This window comes from Macrobrachium nipponense, chromosome 1, assembly GCF_015104395.2.
Source record: "Macrobrachium nipponense isolate FS-2020 chromosome 1, ASM1510439v2, whole genome shotgun sequence".
Classification (NCBI taxonomy): domain Eukaryota; kingdom Metazoa; phylum Arthropoda; class Malacostraca; order Decapoda; family Palaemonidae; genus Macrobrachium; species Macrobrachium nipponense.
Window position 1 is genome coordinate 161,863,975 of NC_087200.1, and position 24,814 is coordinate 161,888,788.

General features: G+C 49.4%; 1 protein-coding gene across 1 annotated transcript in view; it reads left to right on the forward strand.

Annotated features, from left to right (window-relative positions):
* The first annotated feature begins 10 nt into the window (after positions 1-10).
* Positions 11-24,814, forward strand: part of LOC135219793 (WD repeat domain phosphoinositide-interacting protein 4-like) — a 169,176-nt gene continuing 144,372 nt past the window's right edge. The window contains exon 1 of the mRNA XM_064256865.1: positions 11-206. Within this exon, the coding sequence (XP_064112935.1) occupies positions 137-206 (70 nt within the window). The 5' untranslated portion in view covers positions 11-136. The remainder of the gene's footprint in view (positions 207-24,814) is intronic.

The window sequence follows — 24,814 nt, forward strand, 5'->3', positions numbered from 1 at the left end:
GCGGTAGATAATTCATCGCAGATTTTTGGTCGCATAGCTTGCTGCAACTTTCGAAGTGCGTCAATTTTAATTGCCAGTGGCGGAAAGTCATTGCACTCTTGACATAGGAATATTTGTTGACACATCGAAATCGCTCATGCAGATTATAAATAACAGCATGGCAGTGAGAGAGAAAGTTCACAGTTTACGGTTTAACCAAGATCATGGTAAGTGTTAAGTTAGGTGAATGGGTTTACGTCTAGCCAGGTGTACCCTGGTACCTAAGGTGCTATGTAGGTAGCTAGCCGTCTTAAATTTTTACAAAACGGCCCAGTCTCTACCGAATTGACATCTAACGGTGTTAGAACCATAGGCATGCTTTAACCTTGCCAGAAATACCTAAGCACTCCCAAGTCCCAACTAAACTGAAGTCAGGGGCACCTTAACCATTTACCTAGGTACTAGGCTAGCTATACCTAGTAGGTAGCTAGTAGCTAAGGTAGCTACTACAGGGTAGTATAATATAGGTACTACCTACTATATAGGGTAAAAAACTGCATGGTACAGGGGTGGACCATGTACGATCAATGCGTACAACCCCAAGAAAAGTACATTAGGTATAACGTGTCCCTGGTGACACCGGAGGAGAGGTCTTTAGCTCTGTTTCTCCCCAACAACAACAAGTCGTCTGATGCCCATCTCCGATGTCAGGACGCGTACAATGTACTTTTCTTGGGTTGTACACATTGATCGTACATGGTCCACCCCTGTACCATGCGGTTTTTTACCCTTCTATAGGTATACCTAGGTAGCTTAGGCTACGTAGCCTAACCCAGATTTGTACAGCATACTAGTTTTACATACTGAATCTTTGGTTGTGTGGGTTTACATTTAGTAGGTAGGTACGATTTGCTGACACAATACCTACTACCTATAGTAGCTAGTAGGCTATCAAGTTTGCCTAGGTGTATTTTGACAAAAATCTGTGTTTAACACAGTCAAACGGTTCCCTGTCCGCATCCATAATTTAGCCTACAACTTGCCTATGACTTAAAATATTAGGCTAGGTATGACATTACTAGGTGTTGCAGTGATTTTTCTGTGCACTTGCCTTTAGAATAGGTAGTAGTGGTAAAATTTGATTGAGACATTGTCACATACTAGTATATTGGACTTCAAAATATAATTTGTTCATGAAACTTACCTGTCAGATATATATATAGGGGAAAAACCAGCGACTACCAACCCTTATCACGGTTTTCAGGTCTTATTCACTTGATATTTAAATGGTGAAACAAGAATACAATTACAACTCCAAGCATACCATTCAAAAGATTGAAGTTTCGTCAACATAATGTGATATATGAAAGCCCCATACGAACTAAAATAAGCATGTGACGCTCTTCGTAAAATATGTTTTCAAGGCAGTTTTGAAATCCAATATGGCGGCTACCGTGGGATGTACAGGTTTTGATCAGTGACGAAAATCATCTTTCCCAGCCTTCCCAGCAATCATTTGAACAATGTTAGCGTATGTATGTAACGTTTATTGATCTTACTCAAGATTGCAGTTGTAATCAGCACAATAAAACAACATTTTGTTGCCTATATTACTGAAAGTATGAAACTTTTTATTCCCGGGGTCATGGTTTGAACTGAATTCATTCTTACCTTGTAATCGGTGGTTTTTATTTATCCTTACTGCCATCACAACTGAAACTCCACAGTGCTTATTTGATTGTTATTATACACATTTTGGTCTCAGTTCACTCCACATTGCACTTTAAACCAGTTGCTGTTCCTGGTTCCTAAGCGCGCGCGCCACAAACACAGTTACGAACAGCAGACGACGAAACTGCAAAGTTTTATTCCCTAAATTGTTTACTTTACTCGTTATTTAGTTCAAATTTACTTTGTTATTTAAAAATTTTAATTTAATTCATGTATATTATCCCTTTTTTGCAACCAAATTACCCCGAAAAATTACAGATATTTCTAAAGTAGATACAATCAAATGTTTCTAACGTTTTCGTACATCTGGCTGCCGAAAACCATAGAGGAACGACTACGGATAAGTGAATTATATACATATTTTTTTGTTTTTGTTTTTGCTAGCACTTTTCATTGATTTCAGAGTATATTAGTATTTGAATTTCTTTAATAACCGTATGCCAGAAATAAATGTAACCTTTAATGTTTGCATGCTTTAATGTTTGCATGCTAAGAATGACAAAATCATCGTTGCCACATTAGTGGAGGCTTCACACATACGCCGTTTCATTATTATAAACTGTTTCCATGAATTCTAGTTGTCATAGTAATGCAGTAATGTATAAAATTGCTTTTAATATTTATGTATATATACTTCCATTTCATACAATCAACTTACCTGGCAGATATATACATAGCTAAGACTCCGTCGTCCTCGACAGAAATTCAAATTTCGCGCCACTCGCTACAGGTAGGTCAGGTGTGATCTACCGGCCTGCCCTGGGCGCAGGACTAGGAACCATTCCCGTTTTCTATCATATATTTTCTGTCGCGGTGGTATCAACATCGTTGCTGCCTCCTCTTGACTGGAATTCGCTTTTCTAAGCAATTGATCATCTTATTGTGGACTTTTGGTGACGTACCTGGATCGTTGTTTGGCATTCGCTACCGTGGACCTGGATTTGGACTTGCTTTTTGATTTTTCTTCAGAATGTCTGATTCAAGTGTTTGTGTGAGAATGTGTGTGAATGTAGGCTGCAAGGTGAGGATACCGAAAGCTTCGGTTGATCCTCACACTGTATGTCGCAAATGTAGGGGTTTTGATTGTTCTATTTCTAACACCTGTCATGAGTGTGAGAGGTTGAATGTTGAGGAATGGAAGAATCTAACTTCTTACTTGAAGAAGTTAGAAAGGGATAGAGTTCAGAAGGGCTGCATCTAAGATGGGGGGTAGTAGTACAAGGCCTATTGAGCCTTTGGATAATTCTAACTCTTCTCTTAATTGATGATTCTGTATCAGGACCCTCACTGGCCGTACATTCAGATTCGGCATCGGAAATTGCTGATCTGAAGGCTACGCTTCACAGGATGAGATCAAAAATGGCTACCATGAAAGGTAAGGACTGTGAAAGTGATTTTAGTGAAGTGAGTGTCCCCAGTGTTGTGGAGGGGGCGTCTGACCGTCTCTGCGACGCTCCCAGGCCTAGACCTCTTCCAAGCTCCAAGCCCAGAGGAGAAGGAAAGTCGAAAGCCGTACGGAGGTTGTGGAGAATTACCCCCGGTCAGGCGTCCCTCAGCAGGTGCTGTATATAGACAGCCTGCGCAGGACCGCTATCGAAAAAAAAGCGTCCTCAGAGAGTGCTTCTCTTCGTCCGCTTCTCCCTCTCCTAAACGAGGGTGGAAGGATTCGGACTTGTCCAGGCCCCTGAAAAGGCACTGGAGAGATCCTGTTTTGGATTCAAGCCCAGAACGCTTTTCGGAAGAAGCGCCTCCTTCTATCAAGAAGGCGAAGAGGGTTTTGCCTTCCCATGATGGGGGCAACACGCCTTCGAGGTCCTCCCTCTCCCGTTCAAGAAGACGCAGGAGAAGCGTCCAAGAGGATCATTTTTGGCGGTGCAGGAAACAGCTGTCCGCCTTAGTAGGAGTCCTTTCGAAGGATCCTCCTCGTAAGAAAGACGTCAGACTGCCGGTCAAAGAAAGACTCGTCTTCCTTCTCCACCAGGAGTGAGGCTCCTGTGAGACGTGAGTCTTTTGAGAACTCAGATAGAGACTCGTGGGAAGATTTTGATTCGCCAGGCAAGCGCGTCGCGCCAGCAAGCGCGAGGCCGTCCTACAGACGAGAAGCGTCCTCTAAGGTTAAAGAGTCAGACAAGCGAGAAACGCATTACAGACCAGAGGATTCTCCCAGATGGGATACGTCTGCCAGATCAGCAACTTCAGCCGAGCGCGAGGATATTAACCAGGCGTGAGCATTCAGCCAAGCGTGAGGCTCCAGACAAGCATCTGTCACGCAAGGATGTGGCACTAGGAAGACGCGAAACTTCAACAAGGCACGAAGCGTCAGTCAGGCGCGAGACTTTGGAGAGGCGCGAGGCACCAGTCAGGCGCGAGGCGCCAGCCAAGCGCGAAAGAGTCAGTCAGGCGCGAGACGCCAGCCAAGCGCGAGGAATCCTGCAGGGCGACGAGGCCGCCAGCAAGCGCGAGGAATCAGCCAGGCGCGAGGCGCCAGCCAAGCGCGAGGAGCCAGCCAAGTACGAAGAGCCAGTCAAGCATAGGAGCTCTATACACTCTCTTAGCCTCTCTCCTATTAGGAGTTTGTCTCCAGTAGAGAGAGTGGTTGGACAGGAAGACCCGGAACGGGAAGTGGCCTCTCTTACTGATCCGATTATGGAAGAGGAATCAGAGGACGAGTCTCACGGTAAAGAAGGACTGTCGAACTACAAAGTTTTTGACAGCTCTCCTTCTCCAGGAATACGAGATGCATTGATCCCTGCCGCTCCTCCTTCGCCTCGTTCACTGTTTTCATGCTCGAAGACTCCGAAATCGTCGGCTTTTCTTGAAGATGAGACCGACGATTTCTATGAAGAGAGCTCTGCAATCGCTGGATAACTGGATGCTAAACTAAGAAAGAGCTAGTTAGGACAGTCTTTTGCATGCCTCCCCCTAGACTTACGGGCAAGAGAGGGATTTGGTACCAGACTGGGGAGAATATGGGTCCTCACTCTCCCAGCTTCAGCTGAAGCTGACTTTTCCAGTCTGGTAGACGCATCCAGGAGACATAAGCCTTCACACGGCTAAGATTACTTTGGGACTTTCAGAGTTGGATCATCTCCTCAAGGGACTATTTCACATTCTAGAAGTCTTTAACTTTCTAGATTGGTCCTTGGGGTGATGTCCAAGAAGGCTCATGCCCCTGAAGGGCTAGAACCGGATGTACTCCTGGCAATTTTGTCATGTATTGACAAGGTGTGCAAGACGGCTCAGGGGAAGTTTCTTCCATTATTTGGAGCAGGTCTCTTGAAGAAGAGATCTGTGTTTAGCGCTTTCTTGACGAAAGCAGTGTCGCATTCACAAAGAGCAGCTTTGTTATTCGCCCCTAGATCTGATTTTCTTTTCCCGTCACAGTTGGTGAAGGGATATTTCCCGATCTCTGACGGAGAAAGCGACTCAGGATCTTCTCCTGCAATCGTCCAGGAAGAAGAGACCAGTGATGGTGGGAGAAAAAGAAAGTGGCGTCTACTCCTGTTCGGCCTTTCGAGTGGTGGCCCTCCCACTAGAGTTTCCGCTAAAAGGAAAACGACCGAGAAGAGAGTCGAGCCTCGTTACGCCCCTTTAAAAGGGGAAAGTGAAGTGGCGCTCCTCCAAACACCAGTAGGTGCAGGCTCCGGGGATTTGCGGAGGCCTGGACTCACATCGACACAGACCCTTGGTCGATGTCGGTTCTTTCAGAAGGGATATCATCATCCTTTCCTGGACAATTCCTCCCCTGACGGTCAAACTCCGAGGGAATTGTCCGCCGATTACAAGGACCCTGTGTTGAAAGATACTCTTCAACAAATGGTGGATCAGATGTGGGACAAGAGAGCTATAGAACTTGTGCTGGATCAAAGCTCCCCGGGGTTTTACAATCGTCTTTTCTTGGTTGCGAAAGCCTCGGGGGGATGGAGACCAGTTCTGGATGTCAGCGCTCTGAACAAGTTTGTTCAAAAACAGAAGTTCGCCATGGAAACCTCTGCTTCAGTCCTGGCGGCTCTTCGCCAGGGGGATTGGATGGTGTCTCTGGATCTCCAGGATCGCCTATTTTCACGTCCGATCCATCTCTTCCGTCGAAGAAGTACCTCCGTTTCATGACGGGGGGAAGGATCTTCCAATTCAGAGCCTTGTGCTTCGGCCTGTCGACGGCGCCTCAGGTTTTCACGAACCTTTTGAAAAATGTGGCGAGATACCTTCACCTGAAGGAATCAGTATATCTCTATACCTAGACGACTGACTTATCAGAGCAAAGTCAGAGGAACAGTGTTTGGAGGACCTGACTGTGACACTAAAAACCTAATAAAGACTTTAGGATTACTCGTGAACCTCGAGAAGTCCCAACTGATCCCAGCCAGAACTTGGTCTATCTGGGGATTCGGATGGATTCTCGGGGTCTTTTCGAGTATTCCTTCTCAAGAGAGACTAGCGAGAGGTTTAGAAAAAGTCTCTCTCTTCCTAAGGAAGGAACGGACTTCGGCGAGGAATGGTTGAGCCCTGTTAGGGACCCTTTCCTCGTTCGAGCAGTTCTTTCATCTAGGAAGACTTCATCTCCGTCCTCTTCAGTTCTTCCTCAGAAGTTCGTGGAACATGAAGACAGGACTCCTCTCGGACTTCTTTCCCATTCCAGATCTGATAAAACGACATCTAGAATGGTGGTTACTCCCACTGAGGGAAAACAAAGGTACTTCCCTGGAAATACAGAGCCCAAACCTTGTATTGTTTTCCGACGCGTCGGAAAAAGGTTGGGGAGCAACTTTGGGAAAGAGAGAAGTGTCAGGCAACTTGGAATGCTCTTCAAGTGTCCTCGGCACATAAACTGCAAAGAACTGCTAGCTGTACACCTAGCTCTAAAGAGCTTCGAACCGCTAGTATGCAACAAAATAGTACAAGTGAATGCGGACAATACAACCGCTCATGGCATACATTCGGAAGCAAGGAGGGTACTCACTCGTATGCCCTTTACGAACTCACAAGAGAACTGCTGTGTGACATCCCAAAGGAAACATCTCGCTCTTGACGAGGTTCGTTCAGGGAGTAAGGAACGTACGAGCGGACAGGCTGAGCAGGAGGAACCAGGTCCGTCATACCGAGTGGACCCTCCCACTCAGAAGTTTGCCTCAAGCTCTGGTCTCTTTGGGGAACTCCTCATGTCGACCTTGCACACGTTCCTCTCGAGGAGACTGGAAGTCTTCTGTTCAGTAGTAGAAGATCCCAGAGCTCTAGCAGTAGACGCCTTCCTACTAGATTGGTCTCAGGTAGACGTTTACGCATTCCCCCCATTCAAGATTCTAGGACAAGTACTCAGGAAGTTTGTGACTTCAAAGGGGACAAGAATGACCCTGATAGCCCCCTTTTGGCCAGCTCAAGAATGGTTTCCAGAGGTACTGGAGTGGATAGTAGACTTCCCCAGATCCCTTCCACAAAGGAGGGATCTTCTCAGACAGCCACACTTCGAGAGGTTTCATCAAAACCTCCCGCTCTCGCTCTGACTGCCTTTCGACTATCGAAAGACTTGTCAGAGCGAGAGGCTTTTCTAGTAAAGCAGCAAGCTCGATCGCTAGAGCCCAGAGGAACTTCCACTATCCGGGTTTACCAATCCAAGTGGGAAGTTTTTAGAAGGTGGTGTAAGTCAAAGAAGTTGTCTCCTCCAGTACCTCTGTAAACAGAAATAGCTGATTTTCTGTTATTTCTGAGGGAAGAATCGCAGCTCTCCGTAGCCACGATAAAGGGCTATAGAAGTATGCTATCGGCCGTCTTTAGGAATAGAGGCCTAGATTTGGGAAACAATAAGGATCTGCATGATCTGATTAGGTCGTTTGAGACCAAGAAGTCTAGAATGACTTCTCCCCCTAACTGGAATCTAGACGAGTGCTGAAGTTCTTAGCTTCAGAGAGATTTGAAACCCCTACATTTGGCCTCGTTTTCGTGATATAACGAGAAAATGTTTATTCCTTTTGTCACTGGCAACGGCAAAAAGGGTTAGCGAACTGCACGCCTAGTGACAAAGTCGGGTTCAATATAGATTCAGCCATCTGTTCCTTCAAGGAATTATTCTTAGCGAAGAATGAAAATCCTTCGAACCCCTGGCGAGAAACTTCGAAGTAAAAGGATTATCGGGTCTCGTCGGCAGGGAACGGAGAGGTCTCTTTGCCAGTAAGGGCATTAAAGTTTTACTTAAAGAAAAAGGAACAGTTGGGAGGTTCTAGACAAGGCCTGTGGTGCTCAGTGAAGGATCCATCAAGACCTATGTCTAAGAATGCATTAGCCTTTTTTGTCAGGAACGTAATTATGGACGCTCATAAGGCTTGCACGGACGATTCCTTAAAACTCCTGAGAGTAAGAGCTCATGAAGTGAGAGCAGTGGCAACGTCTCTCTCTTTTCAGAGAAATATGTCGCTGAAGAATATCTTGGAAGCGACATATTGGAGATGTAATTCTGTGTTTTTGCGGCTCACTATTTGAAGGACGTGCGTGTGACCTATGAAAAATGTTTTTCATTAGGTCCTTTTGTGTCTGCGGGCACAATCCTGGGTACAGGAGCTTACAACAATCCTTAAATATAAGATATGTTCTAGACTTTCTGCTGAACAAGTGCAGTTGTCGCACAAGCGGCCAGTCACTTCAGTTCAGTAAGGAACTCTTGTGATATCTTGTAATAGAAAAATTTTTTTTTTTTTTTTTAAATTATTGTGTGCTTGTGCATTGTGGTTTGAGTTACGGTTGTTGCGAAGAGTTGGGGATAACTCTGAGCAATTTTTAATACTAACATGGTGGTTAGGATCAGGTGGTCGGGATTGATTGTTTGCTCCTTAATAAGGTGTGTTGTCATGTAAGTGGATCAGACCCATGACAAAGTCCTTTCAGGCTCTGCCGAGTAAGTGGATAAGACCCCTTCGGCAGACCCACAAGAATTCTTGGCCATAGATCACATATCTCGCTAAGTTTCTTGAGGTGATGCAGACTACGGGGGGGAAAACAAAACACCCACGAAGTCTACCACCTATCAGGTAGGAAACCAATTGGTTTTTAATTTATACCTACAACAGATGTTGTTTACCTGTCTATTCTAGTAGTAGCTGTCTCTTACCCTCCACCGAAGGGTGCCAATCAGCTATGTATATATCTGACAGGTAAGTTGATTGTATGAAAATGATATTGTTATAATACAATAAAGTTTCATACATACTTACCTGGCAGATATATACGATTAGGGCCCACCCAGCCTCCCCGCAAGGAGAGGTGGAAGAGAAAATATATGAGTAGAAAAACGGAATGGTTCCTAGTCCTGCCGCCCAGGGCAGGCGGGGCCCCCCGGTAGATCACCTGACCTACCTGTAGCGAGTGGCGCGAAATTTGAATTTCTGTCGAGGACGACGGAGTCTTAGCTATGTATATATCTGCCAGGTAAGTATGTATGAAACTTTATTGTATTATAACAATATCATATTTCAACGTTTTGTGTGTAGTCTTATACCCAGTTTGGAGGGTCAACACATACCGAATGGCATCAGAGAGAGAGAGAGAGAGAGAGAGAGAAAGGAAGGCGAAGGAACGAAGAAGGAAAGGGGTGGCGGTGGAGGGGGTGGGGAGAGGGTAGGTGGAGCTTTATACGCGTGTTCGTATCCATTTCTGCAAAATGGAGTTTTTGTCTCTTGGTACAAGGACAAGTGTCGTTATTCTTTACGATTAGTGATTCACGATACTCTTATAAATTATGGCACTGGGTGTAATGCACTATAGCGAAATCTCGTTCTGATACGAGTGTTCGTTACAGAAATAGGTATTGCCCAAAAACGTGCTTGCACTGTCTCTGAAACCCATAGTAGGTATGCTGCTTAGTGTCAATCAAGTTTTTTGTAATCAAGTATTTTTTTACAGCTAGCTATTGAATAAATTTGTATTTTTCTCAATCAAAACATATGCCCCTCAATGGTTACTAACTTTCCTCTTTTAACGACTTTCTGGTCATTGCAAATTCGGCCCCATAATTTCTTATGGTGCGAAAACAGAGGCGCAGGGACCGAAAAACGATTGCGTCACACTACGGCGATAATCCGGCAGTAAAACATCTTCATATATCCAAAAAGTAAATAATAAAGATATATATGCGCATTACGATTACAGTATACCAATTGCATGAAAAGCTGATAATCTGCATGAATAACTGGTAAACTGTTATGCAAGAAAGTTGAGTAAAGCAATTATTTACAATAGGTACGAAAAGTCAAGATGTCGTGACGTCATAGTACAGGACTTAAAAGAACGTTCTAATTCAAAAAAATAATTACTTAAATTTGAGTCAGAATAGATTATTTTTCAATAACGAATATTTGTTCGATACGTAATACAAACCCTCGGTCCTTTAACAATAGGAAGGTAACTAGCGGCAGCTGGGACGGTCGTAAGCTTCGAACAAGGGGAGAGATGGTAGTTAACTGCTTTGTCCGATCGTGCGCGCGCCGCGCGCCGAGACGGGAGGAGGTGAAGAATCACTTTTGCTTTCGGCCGCGGGTGTGAAGGACGTCGTCATCGCTCTCTGCCCGCTTCATCGTCGTATGCTTTGTTTATATTGGGTTTTCTACTAATGGTTTGTTTGACTTGAAAATGAAACTGTAAGTACACTGTTTTCATTTTCATTACTTAATTATGAATCAACATGGAGCTATCGCCGTAGAGACGGCGATTTCCGCTCTTTTCATTGAATTGAACCCTTGAATTGTGTCTCGGTGCCGAGGGCGGGGCGCACTCGCGCCGAGTCATGTATTTTGGGCGAAAGTGTGTAATTGAAAGATGTAAGTACTCTTTTCATTATAATTTTTGCCCTGTGCGTTCGTTGCCGAGAGCTTGATTGCACTCGGCAAGAGCCTCTTATTTTGTATGAATAGAATGCAATGAAAGTGGATTCGCAATGCAGTTTTCTTTTCATTTTCAATTATTAATTGCATCAAATTTAATTTTGGATCAATTTCCGCTCTTACCCGGGAATTAATCCTTACGATTTATTGCTGTGAAAGTGAAAATAGCAAGTGCAGTATTGTTCATTTTCATATATATTTATGTTAGCATCATATTATTATGGATCAAGTTCCGCTCTTACCGGGAATTGATTTTTCCCCCTTAAGTTCTATGAAGTGAATCGCAAGTGCAGTATTCTGTTTCATTTTCATATTACTTTTCACGCTGTGCGGGGGTAGGGGAAGCGAAGGTCTGCCAGGAAGTCGTCGGAAAGCTCTCCCGCGATCCCTTGGTATCCGATTCTTCGTCTTCTTTCCTGCCCCCCCCCCGCTCAGCTTCCTCGTATTTTGTTTTTGGGGCCGTCTTCCTCCGTTCGGGTGGGGCATGTCTCCCCCCCCGATGCGTGAGGGAACCCCTCTTACTAATCTGTCTGTGCTAACCGCAGGTGCTACATCCGTGGGAGACGACCTTGGACAGGTATGGGCCACTGCGGCTGCAGGCGTGCCTAGCATCCACGATCTGCTGCAGCGTCTAGCGAGGTCTGGGGCGGTGACCTTGGAGTGGTCTCCACTACAACCTTCACGGCCGCTTATGCTGCTTCCCCCCGCTGGCTAACACTCCCCATGCTGTGTCGGTTGACGCCGTCTAGCCGCTTCTCAGGGCCGGTCGCGCCGTACCGAGGAGGGGGTATGCCGCCGCCTGTGTTTTCTTCGTGTTGCCTGCCCCAGACTTCCGCTGTTCCAGCAGCTCGCCCCTGGGACCGGCCGCCAGTACCACGCTGGCTGCCGATGATTCTACGAGGCGATGGCTGGGCCTGCCGTACCTGTCGCTGATGTGGTTCCCGCTACTGGCTTGGCTGTCCCTTCTGTGTTTACCGCTCCGCTGTTTTTTTTTTTTCCTGCCGCTCCTGAGCTGGTTGCTGTTCCTGTCGCTCCTGGTTCCTGCGCCTGTCCATGCTGGTCCTGCCCATGGTGTGTCTTCCCCAGTCCCAGGTCCTTCCGGACAGGTGCAGTCGGGCCGTGTTGCTTCGGCAATAGGCCCGACTCCGGCCTGGATGGAGGACCTGAACGACTGTCCTGCGTGAGCTGACGAAGAAGAGGAAGGTGTCATCTTCGTCTTCGTCTGTTGCTGCCTCTTCCCCTTCGACTTCTAAGGCCCATAAGCCGAAGAAGAAGAAGCTGCCTCCCCCCCTAAGAAGTCTCCTTCGGGAACTTCTAAGGGCCCCGTCCCACCTCGGTGGGACGGGGGGTCCTTCTGCTGGTCTCCTGCTCCTTCGGGAGCGGGGCCCGTCTCCTTCCGTAAGGAAGAGATAGACGGGGACCAGAGGAGTATCGGTTAGCTCTGGTACTTCCTCGCCTGGTGCTAGCGGCGATGCCGCTACGCCAGGTTCTGGGCTCGGTCTCTCGTTCGCAGGAGATCCCGAGTGTACGCTCTCCCTCGGAGAACCGTGCAGCAAAGTTTCGGCGCCAGAGGTCGCTCGGCGCCAAGACCACGGCACGGAGCAGAAGGCTGGCGAGAACCGCTCAGGTGACTCTCGCCAGGCCAGCGGCCCGCTCTCGCAGCGACCAGCTGGTAACCGGGTTTTTGTTATATTCCCCCTAAGAAGACTCCTTCGGGAACTTCGAAGGGCTCGTCACACTCCGGTGTGACGGGGGGGTTCTTCTGCTGGTCCTCCTGTTCCTTCGGGAACGGGGCCCGTCTCCCCTTCTGAGAAGAAGAAGAAGACGGGGACCAAGGGTGTGCTGGCTACCGCTGGTACACCCTCGCCTGGTCTTGGCAGCTCTGCTGCTAAGCCATGGGTACCGGCTCGGTTTCTCGTCCGCCGAGAAGTTCCGAGTGTACGATCTCCTTCGGGTGACCGTGTAGCAGCCAAGTTAAGACGCCTGAGTTCGCTCAGCGTCATGGACCGAGGCACGGAGCAGAAGACTGTCGAGAGCCGCTCAGGTGGACTCTCGCCAGGCCAGCGGCGCTCTCGCAGCGACCAGCCGGTACCTCGTCGGGTGGACGTGACGGTCTCTGACCGGCCACGGGTTGAGGCTGGGAAGAGGTCCCCAGGTCCCCTCGACCGACGGTACCAGCCTCGGCTGGTACCAGCGGTTTGACGTGCCGCGAGGACGCTCACCGGTCTCACGGCGAAAGCGAGCTCTGCAGGTCACCTGACCGCCGCTCCCACAGGGACCGGGCGGGCGGATTACGGTGACCAGCAGCAGCTCGTCTGACGCAACGGACCGGGGTCGACGTGCTCAGTCGAGCCGCTCGCCACAGGTGAGCGGCACGGCCAGGCCTGCAGATCGATCCCCACCGCGGGTTGGTGATCGGCTGCAGCCCCCCACGTACGCTGGTCCTGCCAGCGGAGCGGGGGGGGGTGGGGAGCGGTCAGGTCTGTCTCTCCACTACCTTCAACTTCCTCGGGCTACACCGGGAAGAGCGAGGTAGCTAGGATGATCGTGAGAGGTGCGCCGCTCACGATCCCGTCACGACGCCGCACGTGCCACGTATGGTCTTAGGACCAACCAGGACGTACGCGCAAGTGATTGGAGGCGGACCGTCAGGGGGGGAGGGGGTAGCGTCAGTTCTGTCTCTCCGATACCTTCACTTCCTCGGCATACGCCAGGAAGAGCGAGGTATATAGGAGTGATCGTGAGAGATGCGCCGCTCACGATCCCGTCACGACGCCGACGTGCCAGGTTGGTCTTAGGACCAACCAGGACGTATGCGCAAGTGATTGGAGGCAACCGTCAGGGATCTGTTGCGGTCCTTCTTCTGAAGGAGGAGGGTCCTGGGAGCTGCTCTTGTTGGAGGGACTGGAACGGTCCTACTCCTCAAGACGCTGTAACTTCCGAGATTCAGAGTAACTTTACCCAGGTTTATTGCACTGATTCGTCAGCACAACGACCTGGGGGAAGGATCGCCGCTCCCACCAGCAGAGCCATGTCTCTGCTCGAGTCGTTTTGGGGCCCAGAGAGGGAACCCAAACCGACGGTGGGTTTTGCCGCGATCGGGAGCTTGCTGATTCTGTTTCTGAACCAGAGTCTCTCGTCTCCGGACAAGAAGGCTCTCTCAGTTCTGGCCGGTCGATCAAGCTACTTCCCCACCTCCTCTACTGCGACAGCGGCGTTTCTACGTGTCTTCGGACACCGTATTTAAATACTCCTTCGTCCTCCTGAGAGGTTTCGACCTCGACGAGGACTGGAATGAGTCGGAGGACGGTATCGGCTTCTCTCTGTCAGGTGTCGATCAGCCCCACCCAGACGACGTTCACAGTGGCGGCAAGACCCTTACCTACAGTGAGAGTTCGTAACCCTCCTCGGGAAAACGTTTTTCTCCTGACGATACGTTTTTCCCAGACTCTGATTGCGGCGATGGCTGCTCCTACTCTTCTCCAAACTGCTAGTTCCACTGGGAAGGCGAGCGAGTATCCAATTCCTCCCCCATTCCCTCTCTCCTTACGGCTACGAGGGAAAGGGGAAGGATCCTACAGAGATCCTACAGAGATTTCTCTGTAGGATCCCACGTTGGGGACTGCGCTACCTGACGTAAGCCCCGGTCGTTGAGGAGGGATCCTGCCCCCATTCTCGTTTTCTACGGGAATCGAGAGGACCACCAGCCGATATCGTTTGACGAATTCGGTGGGGTTTCGCAGACTGCTTAGAATTCTACGGAAGTTTCTAGCACATTCATAGTGTTAGAGTTTCTTACGATCTCCAAACACTTAGGCGAGACCACGGTCCAAAGTGAGCGAGACGAGAATCCCCGATATGTTACACGATAATCGGAACCTCGCCTATGCTCGAATTCCTGGAATTTCTAGCATTAGGAAGAAGACTGCTGCTGAAAGAAAAGACTATCTCACAGTAGGCGACCAACCTGGAATAGAGAAGAACGGACGGGAATAATCCAGGTTGGCTTGAACTATCGTTCTTAGTATTCTGTTCACCATTGAAGCTTTCCTTCGAGGAAGACTTCTTCACTCTCTTTACTCTCTTGCCCCTAGAGACCGAAGGTGGTCGATCTCCAATCCTTATGTTTTCTTGAAGGAAAGAATTTAGGATGGAGATCGTTGTTCAGAATCCTACAAATATACTACGTATATTAACCTCGCGACATGATTCTGCTAAGCAGTTGAATGGTCCGAGGGGTAGGCGCATATCCTGGGTTATTCTACGGATTGCGACTTAGACGAAAAGTATTCTAATTGAACTGCAACTCGGGTTGCCTGCAACCTCCCAGGAGTTTCCAGTTTCAATTTTATATACTTATGGTTGTTGTACAACAACACCATTAAGCTTTTATATTTACCGAAATTCGTTTCGCATAAATATAATTTGTTCCGATACGTAATACAAACCATCGGTCCTTTAACAAAATAGGAAGTAGCTAGCGGCAGCTGGAAACGGTCGTAAGCTTCGAACAAGGGGAGAACGGTAGTTAACTGCTTGTCGGCGCGGCGACTGGGAGGTAAACAAATCACTTTTGCTTTCGGCCGCGGGTGTGAAGGACGTGTTCGTCATCGCTCTCTGCCCGCTTCATCGTCGTATGCTTTGTTTATATTGTGTTTTCTACTAATGGTTTGTTTGACTTGAAATGAAACTGTAAGTACACTGTTTTCATTTTCATTACTTAATTATGAACCAACATGGAGTTATCGCCGTAGATGCGGCGATTTCCTCTCTTTCATGAATGAACCCTTGAATTATGGTCTCGGTGACGAGGTGCGGCGCGCTCGCGCCGAGTCATGTATTTGTTCCGATACGTAATACAAACCATCGGTCCTTTAACAATAGGAAGTAGCTAGCGGCAGCTGGAACGGTCGTAAGCTTCGAACAAGGGGAGAACGGTAGTTAACTGCTTGTCGACAGTCGCGCGCCGCGCGGACTGGGAGGTAAACAAATCACTTTTGCTTTCGGCCGCGGGTGTGAAGGACGTGTTCGTCATCGCTCTCGCCCGCTTCACGTCGTATGCTTTGTTTATATTGTGTTTCTACTAGTGGGTTTGTTTGACTTGAAAATGAAAACTGTAAGTACACTGTTTCATTTTCATTACTTAATTATGAACCAACATGGAGTTATCGCCGTAGATGCTGGCGATTTCCTCTCTTTTCATGAATTGAACCCTTGAATTATGCCTCGGTGCGAGGGTGCGGGCGCGCTCGCGCCGAGTCATGTATTTTGGGCGGAAATGTGTAATTGAAAAATGTAAGTACTCTTTTCATTATATGTTTGCCCGTGCGTTCGTTACGAGAGTGTGTTTGCGCTCGGCACGAGCCTTTTAATTTTGTATAATAGAATGCAATGAAAGTGGATTCGCAATTGCAATATTCTTTTCATTTTCATTTATTTATTTGCATGAATTTAATTTGGATCAATTTTCGTTCTTACCGGGAATTGATCCTTACGTTTTTTTTTTTATGTGAAATGAAATCGCAAGTGCAGATGCATTCTGTTTACATTTTCATATATATTTTATGATAGCATCATATTATTGGATCAAGTTTCCGTTCTTACCCGGGAAGTTGATCTTTTTTCCCTTTAAGTTCTATGAAGTGAATCGCAAGGGCAGTATTCTGTTTCATTTTCATATTACTTTTCACTGCTGTGCGGGGGTGGGGAAGCGAAGGTCTGCCAGGAAGTCGTCGGAAAGCTCTCCCGCGACTCCTTGGTATCCGATTCTTCGTTCTTCCTTCCTGCCCCCCGCTCAGGCTTCTTTGTTGTATTTTGTATTTGGGGTCTTCCTTGCGTTCGGGGTGGGCATGTCTTCCCCCCGTGCGTGAGGGAACCCCTCTTACTAATCTATCTATGTTACCGCAGGTGCTACATCCGTGGGAGACGACCTTGGACAGGTATGGACCACCGCGGAGGCAGGGCGTGCCTAGCATCCACGGGCGCTGCAGCGTCTAGCGAGGTCTGGGCGGTCTCCACTACTACCACGGCCGCTTAGCTGCTCTCTCCTGGTCTACACTCCCCATGCTGTGCGATGACGCCGTCTGCCGCTACTAGGGCCGCAGCCGTACCGAGGTGGGGTTGCCGCCGCCGCCTGTTTTCTTCGTGTTGCCTGCCCCAGACTTCCGCTGTTCCAGCAGCTCGCCCCGGGACCGGGCGCCAGGACCCAGGTTCCGCTGGCTGCCGGATGATTCTACGAGGCGATCGCTGGGCCTGCCGTACCTGCCGCTGATGTGATTCCCGCTGTTGGCTTGGCTGTCCCTTCTGGGTCTACCGCTGCCGCTGTTCCTGCCGCTCCTGAGCTGGTTGCTGTTCCTGTCGCTCCTGGTTCCTGTGCCTGTCCATGCTGGTCCGCCCACGGTGTGTCTTCCCCAGTCCCAGGTCCTTCCGGACAGGTGCAGCGGGCCGTGTTGCTTCGGCAATAGCCCCCCGGCTCTTGGCCTGGATGGAGGACCTGACGACTGTCCTGCGTGAGCTGACGAGAAGGAGGAGAAGAAGGAAGCGTGTCATCTTCGTCTTCATCGTCTGCTGCTCCTTTCCCCTTCGACTCTAAGAAGCCGAAGAAGAAGAAGGCTGCCCTTCCCCCCTAAGAAGCTTCCCCTTCGACTTCTAAGAAGCCGAAGAAGAAGAAGGCTGCCTTCCCCCCTAAGAAGTCTCCTTCGGGTGGGACTTCTAAGGGCCCGTCCCTCCCACCTCGTGGACGGGGGGTCCTTCTGCTGGTCCTCCTGCTCCTTCGGGAGCGGGGCCCGTCTCCCCTTCCGTAAGGAAGAGATAGACGGGGACCAAGGAGGAGTATCGGTTAGCTCTGGTACTTCCTCGCCTGGTGCTAGCGGCGATCCGCTACGCCAGGTTCCGGCTCGGTCTCTCGTTCGCGAGAGATCCCGAGTGTACGTTCTCCCTCGGAGACCGTGCAGCCAAGTTTCGGCGCCAGAGTTCGCTCGGCGCCAAGACGCGGCACGGAGCAGAAGGCTGGTGAGAGACGCTCAGGTGATCTTGCCAGGCCAGCGGCCGCTCTTGCAGCGACCAGCTGGTAACCCGGGTTTTCCCCCCATAAGAAGGCTCCTTCGGGACCTTCTAAGGGCCCGTCTCGCTCCGGCGATTCGGGGAGCTCTTCGCTGGTCCTCCTGCTCCCTCGGGAACAGGGCCCGTCTTTTCTTCTACCAAGGAGAAGAAGACGGGGACCAGAGGAGTACCAGCTTCGGCTGGCACTTCCTCGCCTGGTTCTAGCGGTTCTGCCGCTAAACCAGGATCCGCCTCGGCTTCTCGTTAGCGAGAAGTACCGAGTGAGACCGTCCAGCCAAAGTCTTGACGCCCGAGCTCGCTCGCCGTCAAGACCGAAGCGCGGAGCAGAAGACTGGCGAGAGTCGTGCAGACGACTCTCGTCAGGCCAGTGGACGCTCTCGCAGCGACCAGCTGGCTGCTCGGGTTGACGTGACGGTCGCTGACCAGCCACGAGTTGAGGCGAGGAAGGGGTCCCCGCGGCCGTCGGTACCAGCCACGGCTGGTACCAGCGGCTCGACGCGCCGAGAGGACGCACGCCGGTCTCACGCACAGCGAACCTAGCAGGTCACCTGACGACCGCTCCCATCGGGATTCCGGGCGAAGAGATGGTAACCAGCAACAGCTCGCCTGGACGCTAGAGATCAGCGTCGACGTTCTCAGCCGAGCCTCTCGCCCCAGGAGGCGAGCGGCAAGGCTAGGCCTGCTGCTCGATCGCCACCGCGGGTTGACGATCAGCAGCAGCCCTCCAAGCACGCTGGTCCTGCCAGCGAGCTAGGGGGGGGGGCGTCAGGTCTGCCTCTCCTGTACCTTCAACCTCCTCGGGCTACACCGGGAGGAGCGAGGTACCTATGAGTGATCGCAGAGGAGGTGCGCCGCTCGCGATCGCTATGACGCCGTATGGACAGGCACTGGTTCTAGGACCGACCAGGACATACGTGCAAGTAGCTGGAGGCGACCGTCAGGGGTCCTGCCGCTAATTCCTCCTTCGTAAGGAGGGAGTATCTCGGGATCTGTTCTTGTTGGAAGGACCTGGACGGTCCTACTCCGCAAGACGCGGTACTCCCGAGATACAGAGGAAATTGCAGAAGTCATTAAGCTGATTCGTCAGCATAATGACCTTGCAGAAGGATTGCAGCTCCCACCAGCAGAGCCCACGTCTCTGCTCGAGTCGTTTTTGGGGCCCGAGAGGGAACCCAAACCGACGGTGGGTCTGCCGCGATCGGAGCTTGCCGATTCTGTCTCGAACCAGAGTCTCTCACTCCGGACAAGAAGGCTCGCTCAGTTTCTGGCCGGTCGATCAAGCTACTTCCACCTCCTCTACTGCGACAGCGGCGTTTCTAGTGTCTTCGGACACCGTATTTAAATACTCCTTCGGTCCATCCTGAGAGGTTTCGACCTCGACGAGGACTGGAATGAGTCGGAGGACGGTATCGGCTCTCCCCTGTCAGGTGTCGATCAGCCCCACCCAGACGACGTTCACAGTGGCGGCAGACCCGTTACCTACAGTGAGAGTTCGTAACCCTCCGCGGGAAAACGTTTTCTCCTGACGATACGTTTCCCAGACTCTGAGAGACCATCGCCGCAAGGCGATGGCTGCTCCTATTCTTCTCCAACTGCTAGTTCCACTGGGAAGGCGAGCGAGTATCCAATTTCCTCCCCCATTCCCTCTCTCCTTACGGCTACGAGGGAAAGGGGAGGGATCCTACAGAGATTTTCTCTGTAGGATCCCACGTTCGGGACTGCGCTACCGGGGGGACCTTCGGGTCCTACTGACGTAAGCCCCGGTCGTTGAGGAGGGATCCTGCCCCATTCTCGAGTTCTACGGGAATCGAATGGGGAGGACCACCAGCCGATATCGTTTGACGAATTCGGTGGGGGTTTCGCAGACTGCTTAGAATTCTAAGGAATTTCTAGTGCATTCAGAGTGTTCGAGTTTTTTACGATCTCCAAACACTTAGGCGAGACCACGGTCTAAAGTGAGCGAGACGAGAATCGATGATACATGATAATCGGGAACCTCGCCTATGCTCGAATTCCGGGAATTTCTAGCATTGGGAAGAAGACTGCTGCTGAAAGAAACTATCTTACAGTAGGCGACCAACCTGGAATAGAGAAGATCGGACGGGAATATCCAGTTGGCTTGAACTATCGTCTAGTATTCTGTTCACCATTGAAGCTTCCTTCGAGGAAGACTTCTCCTTCACTCTTGATAGAGATCGAAGGTGGTCGATCTCCAATCCTTATTTTGTCTTGAAGGAAAGATTTAGGATGGAGATCGTTGTTCAGAATCCTACAAATATACTACGTATATTAACCTCGCGACATGATTCTACTAAGCAGTTGAATTGTCCGAGGGGTAGGCGCATATCCTAGTTTATCTACGGATTGCGACTTAGAAGAGAAGTATTCTAATTGAACTGCAACTCGGGGTTGCCTGCAACCTCCCAGGAGTTTCAGTTTCAATTTTATATACTTATGGTTTTGTCACGACAACACCATTTCAACTTTTATATTTACCGAAATTCGTTTCGCCTAAATATTAATTGCTCGAGCATATCTTTTATGCTCGGTAGTTCTAGCCGAACGCATTCCTTCATGGAATAATGGATTACATGGCAACTCAGGATGACGAGTCGGCGAGAGCTCAGGCTCAACTACTGCGTATTGAACTGCCTGACAGCAGCTCAGTATCAGCTGGGCCTCCGAGATGCAACGGTCAGTTATGTCTCTCTCTCCCTGGTTTGATTGACTACCGAACCGTATCTCTGCCCAACAATCATGGACTTAGGTCTCTGATTAATGGGGATTCTCGCAATAATGAAGGACCATCTACTGCTGTGAAGCTAGATTCCATCGCCTTCGACATTGCGAGAATTTTCAACAGAGATATCTCTTGGACTCTTTCATCTTTCTGTTTACCGCACGGTAACAGAAGTCTGTACAAGTCTCCCGCTGCATCGCACTGCGATAATGCGAATGATTTTGCAGACATCTGAGTTTGTCTTCAAAATATCTCGTATTCGTAGGTGTACAATTGTTCATTGTTCAACCCGAATTACGAGATGTGTCAGAAGACATCGCCTACTCTCCGACTGACAGCTCTACTTCCAAATGTTCAGCCCATGATAAGCAGTTCTTCAGGCGGCTTTCCCCTGTGTTTCATTACTGAAGAACGCCCCGCTTTCATTGCAACTACGACTTCTCACCGGACAGCAATGAAATAGCGGTTAGCGTTTTCAGTCATTTGTAAGCACAGGTTATGAATCTTGAGAATCCTTCTCTCGATTTCGTCTGTGAAGACGTAGGTTGCATTCAATATCTACCTTCGTCTTCAACGGTACATAGTGTTGTTTCTCCTTAGCTGAGATTCAACAACCATGAGATGTTTTGCCTTCAGGGACCTCGGTCTCTAGAAGGCAATTGACTTTCGCCTGTTGGGCACATGCCTTAAGAGAATCTCACCTCGCTGTCCGGCATTGGTGACAAACAAATACATTATTTGTTTGGTCTCTCGGCATAACCCTTTAAAGGCGAAGGTCACGTGACTTACTCGGATGCTTTGACAACTTGCCTCCTACCGAACGCAGTCAGACTCAGTCGGCAGCTGTCAGAGCGGCCGAGTCAGTTACGAACTACGCTGTTGACGTTAGTTCGGTTGTTACAGAGCAATCATTACTTCGTTTTAATAGCTTGTCACAGTACCCCATACCATTGACACCCACCATGGAGTGTCGGTGTCCTATCCACTACCGAGAACTTCGCTGCATGGGGATAGGAGGATGCGAGAGACTTCGTGGCAAACGGACAGACCAGTATGGGTACTGGACATCACCGAAGTAGAGAAGGTCATGCGGACTATTTCCTTCTTTTTCCTCTGAGGAACTGCATGACTTCTCCTGCGAAGTCAAGCATCCAGGGGATGGGATCCGTGACGCTCGATTTCGTACCGAACTTCGTAGCGAAGACTCAGAACCCTTCGGTCCCTGACGATTGGTTCGAGTCGTTCACAATCCCCTCCCTAATGGACTTCACCGCCTTCGATGCGAAGGAGATGCTGCCTTGTCCGCAAGAACTTCTCCGTGGCGCAGGTACTGAAGGCAGGGGTCTGGTCCAACCAGACCACATGCCCTTCCTTCTACCTTCGGGATATTGCCCACAGGTCCTTGGATCTTTTTCCTTGGGACCCGTGGTGGCTGCTCAACACGTTGTGTAGCGAACCCAGACCCTCGCAGGCTGAACAGCATCGAGTCCTGGTGTGACCGTAAGAATGGATGAGTGAATGAGAGTGTGACTGGCTCCCTTCCCTTCCCTCTTTTCTTCCCCTCTACCTGTGGTTTAGAGGGACACGGTCGTCACCCTGCTGGATAAGGACAAGATGCAGGTGAGCTACTCAACAGAGCCCCATCCTATCCCTTTCACTAGGGATAGGAGCGTATATCCACCACTTCCTCCAACAATGGGGAAGGAAGTGGATGCCAGCTTGAGACAACCCATACTTTATGTTGCCTCTTGCAAACAGGAACAAGTTCTTGCTTGCTGGTACGAAGAGATACGCTTGCCTCTCTCTTAGTACTCGGCCCAGAGGTCTGACCATTGATCCTGCGGTGCACACCCCGATCAATCGGACAGAGGCTTGGATCCCTCCCTCGCTCTTACGACCAGGGAGGCATTCCAGGGATGGACGAACACCAGTCTGTTCATCAAAAGACTCAGATTCCTCCCACCAAGAAGTGAGTCTTCCTATTGTTAAAGGACCGATGGTTTGTATTACGTATCGGAACAAATGACAATTTGTCGAAAATTGCATTTTTCCTAACTATACAAACCTGAGGTCCTTTACATATAGTCCCTCCTCATGCCACCCCTCACTCTGCGTATTTTGCATGGGCCAAAAGCAAAAGTGATTTGTTTACCTCCCAGTCGCGCGGCGCGCGACTGTCGGACAAGCAGTTAACTACCGTTCTCCCCTTGTTCGAAGCTTACGACCGTTCCAGCTGCCGCTAGCTACTTCCTATTGTTAAAGGACCTCAGGTTTGTATAGTTAGGAAAAATGCAATTTTCGACAAATTGTCATTGCTCGAGCATATCTTTTTATGCTCGGTGGTTCTAGCCGAACGCATTCCTTCGTGGAAAGGATTACTTGGCAACTCAGGATGACGAGTCAGCGACAGCTACTGCGTATTGAATTGCCCGAGGCATTTCAGTACCAGCTGCCGCTTTGAGATTGACGGTTGGTTATGTCTTTCTCACCTGCTTTGATTGAATACCAACCGTATCTCTGCCCAACAATCACGGACTTAAGTCTCTGATTAACGGGGATTCTCGCATACGTGAATGACCATCTACTGCTGTGACGCTAGTATTCATCGTCTTCGGTATTGCGAGAATTTTAAACAGAGATATCTATTCGACTCTCATCTTTCTGTTTACCGCACGGTAACAGAATTCTGTAATAGTCTCTTGCTGCATCGTATCTCGATAATGCGAATGATTTTTGCGGAATCTGAGTTTGTCCTCAAAATATCTTGTATTCGGAGGTGTGCAATTGTTCATTGTTCACCCCGGATTAGCAGAGTATTGAAAGACATCGCCTACTCCCACACCTGCCAGCTCTACTTCCAAACGTTCAGCCCATGAGAAGCAGTTCTTCAGGCGGCTCTCCCCCCCCTGTGTTTCATTACTGAAGAACGCCCCGCTTTCATTGCACAACGGACAGCAATGAATGGCGGTTAGCGTTTTCAGTCATTTGTAAGCACAGGTTTAGAATCTTGAGATTCCTTCTCTCGATTCAGCTGGAAGACGTAGGTTGCATTCATTGCCTACCTTCGTCTTCAACGTCACATAGTGTTTGTTTCTCCTTAAGCTGAGATTCAACGTCTATGAGATTTTCTTGCCATCAGGGACCTCGGTCTTTTGAAGGCAATTGACTTTCGCCTTTTGAGCTTATGCATTAAGAGAATCATCGCCGCGCCGTCCGGCATCGGTGACTAACAAATATTTATTTGTGTGGTCTCTCAGCATAACTCTTTTGAAAGGGCGAAGGTCACGTGACTTACCCGGATGCTTGGACAACTTGCCTCTACTGATTCCGAACCAGTCAGTCGGCAGCTGTCAGAGCGCCCGACGTCAGTTACGAACTATGCTGTGGACTTAGTTCGGTTGTTCCAGAGCAATCATTACTTCGTCTTAATAGCTTGTCAGTATGAGTACTGTACATAACCAAAGTCGAGAAGAGGGATAGGTCATACGACTATTCCCTTCTTTTCGTCTTAGGTAACTGCATGACTTCTCTTGAGAAGTCAAGCACAAAGGGATGGGGATTTGTGACGCTCGATTTCGTACCGATCTTCGTAGCGAAGACTCAGAACCCTTCGGTAACTGACGATTGGTTCGAGTCCTTCACAATACCCTCCCTAATGGACTTCACCGCCTCCGATACGAAGGCTATGCTGCTTTGTCCTGTGAAGGCGCGACGGAGCTGTCTGAAGAAACTCGACACCCAGGATGAGTGTGGACGCCTCTTCATCATTCTCTCGCGTTCCGCAAGAACTTCTCCGTGGCGCAGGTAATGAAGGCAGGCGCCTGGTCCAACCGGACCGCATGCACCTCCTTCTACCTTCAGGATATTGCCCACAGTTCCTTGGATCTTTTTCCTTGGGAACCGTGGTGGTTGCTCAACACGTTGTGTAGTTAACCCAGACCCTCGCAGGCTGAACAGCATCGAGTCTGGTGTGACCGTAAGAATGGATGAGGAATGAGAGTGTGACTGGCTCCTCTTCCCATCTTTTTCTTTCCTCTACCTCTGGGTAGAGGGACACGGTCGTCACCCTGCTGGGTAAGGACGAGATGCAGGTGAGCTACTCAATAGAGCACCATCCTATCCCTTTCAGTAGGGATAGGAGTAAATATCCACCACTTCCTCCAACAAGGGGGAGGAAGTGGATGCCAATTTGAGACAACCCATCATTTGTTCCGATACGTAATACAAACCATCGGTCCTTTAACAATAGGAAGTAGCTAGCGGCAGCTGGAACGGTCGTAAGCTTCGAACAAGGGGAGAACGGTAGTTAACTGCTTGTCCCGCGCGACAAATCACTTTTGCTTTCGGCCGCGGGTGTGAAGGAACGTGTTCGTCATCGCTCTCTGCCCGCTTCATCGTCGTATGCTTTGTTTATATTGTGTTTTTCTACTAATGG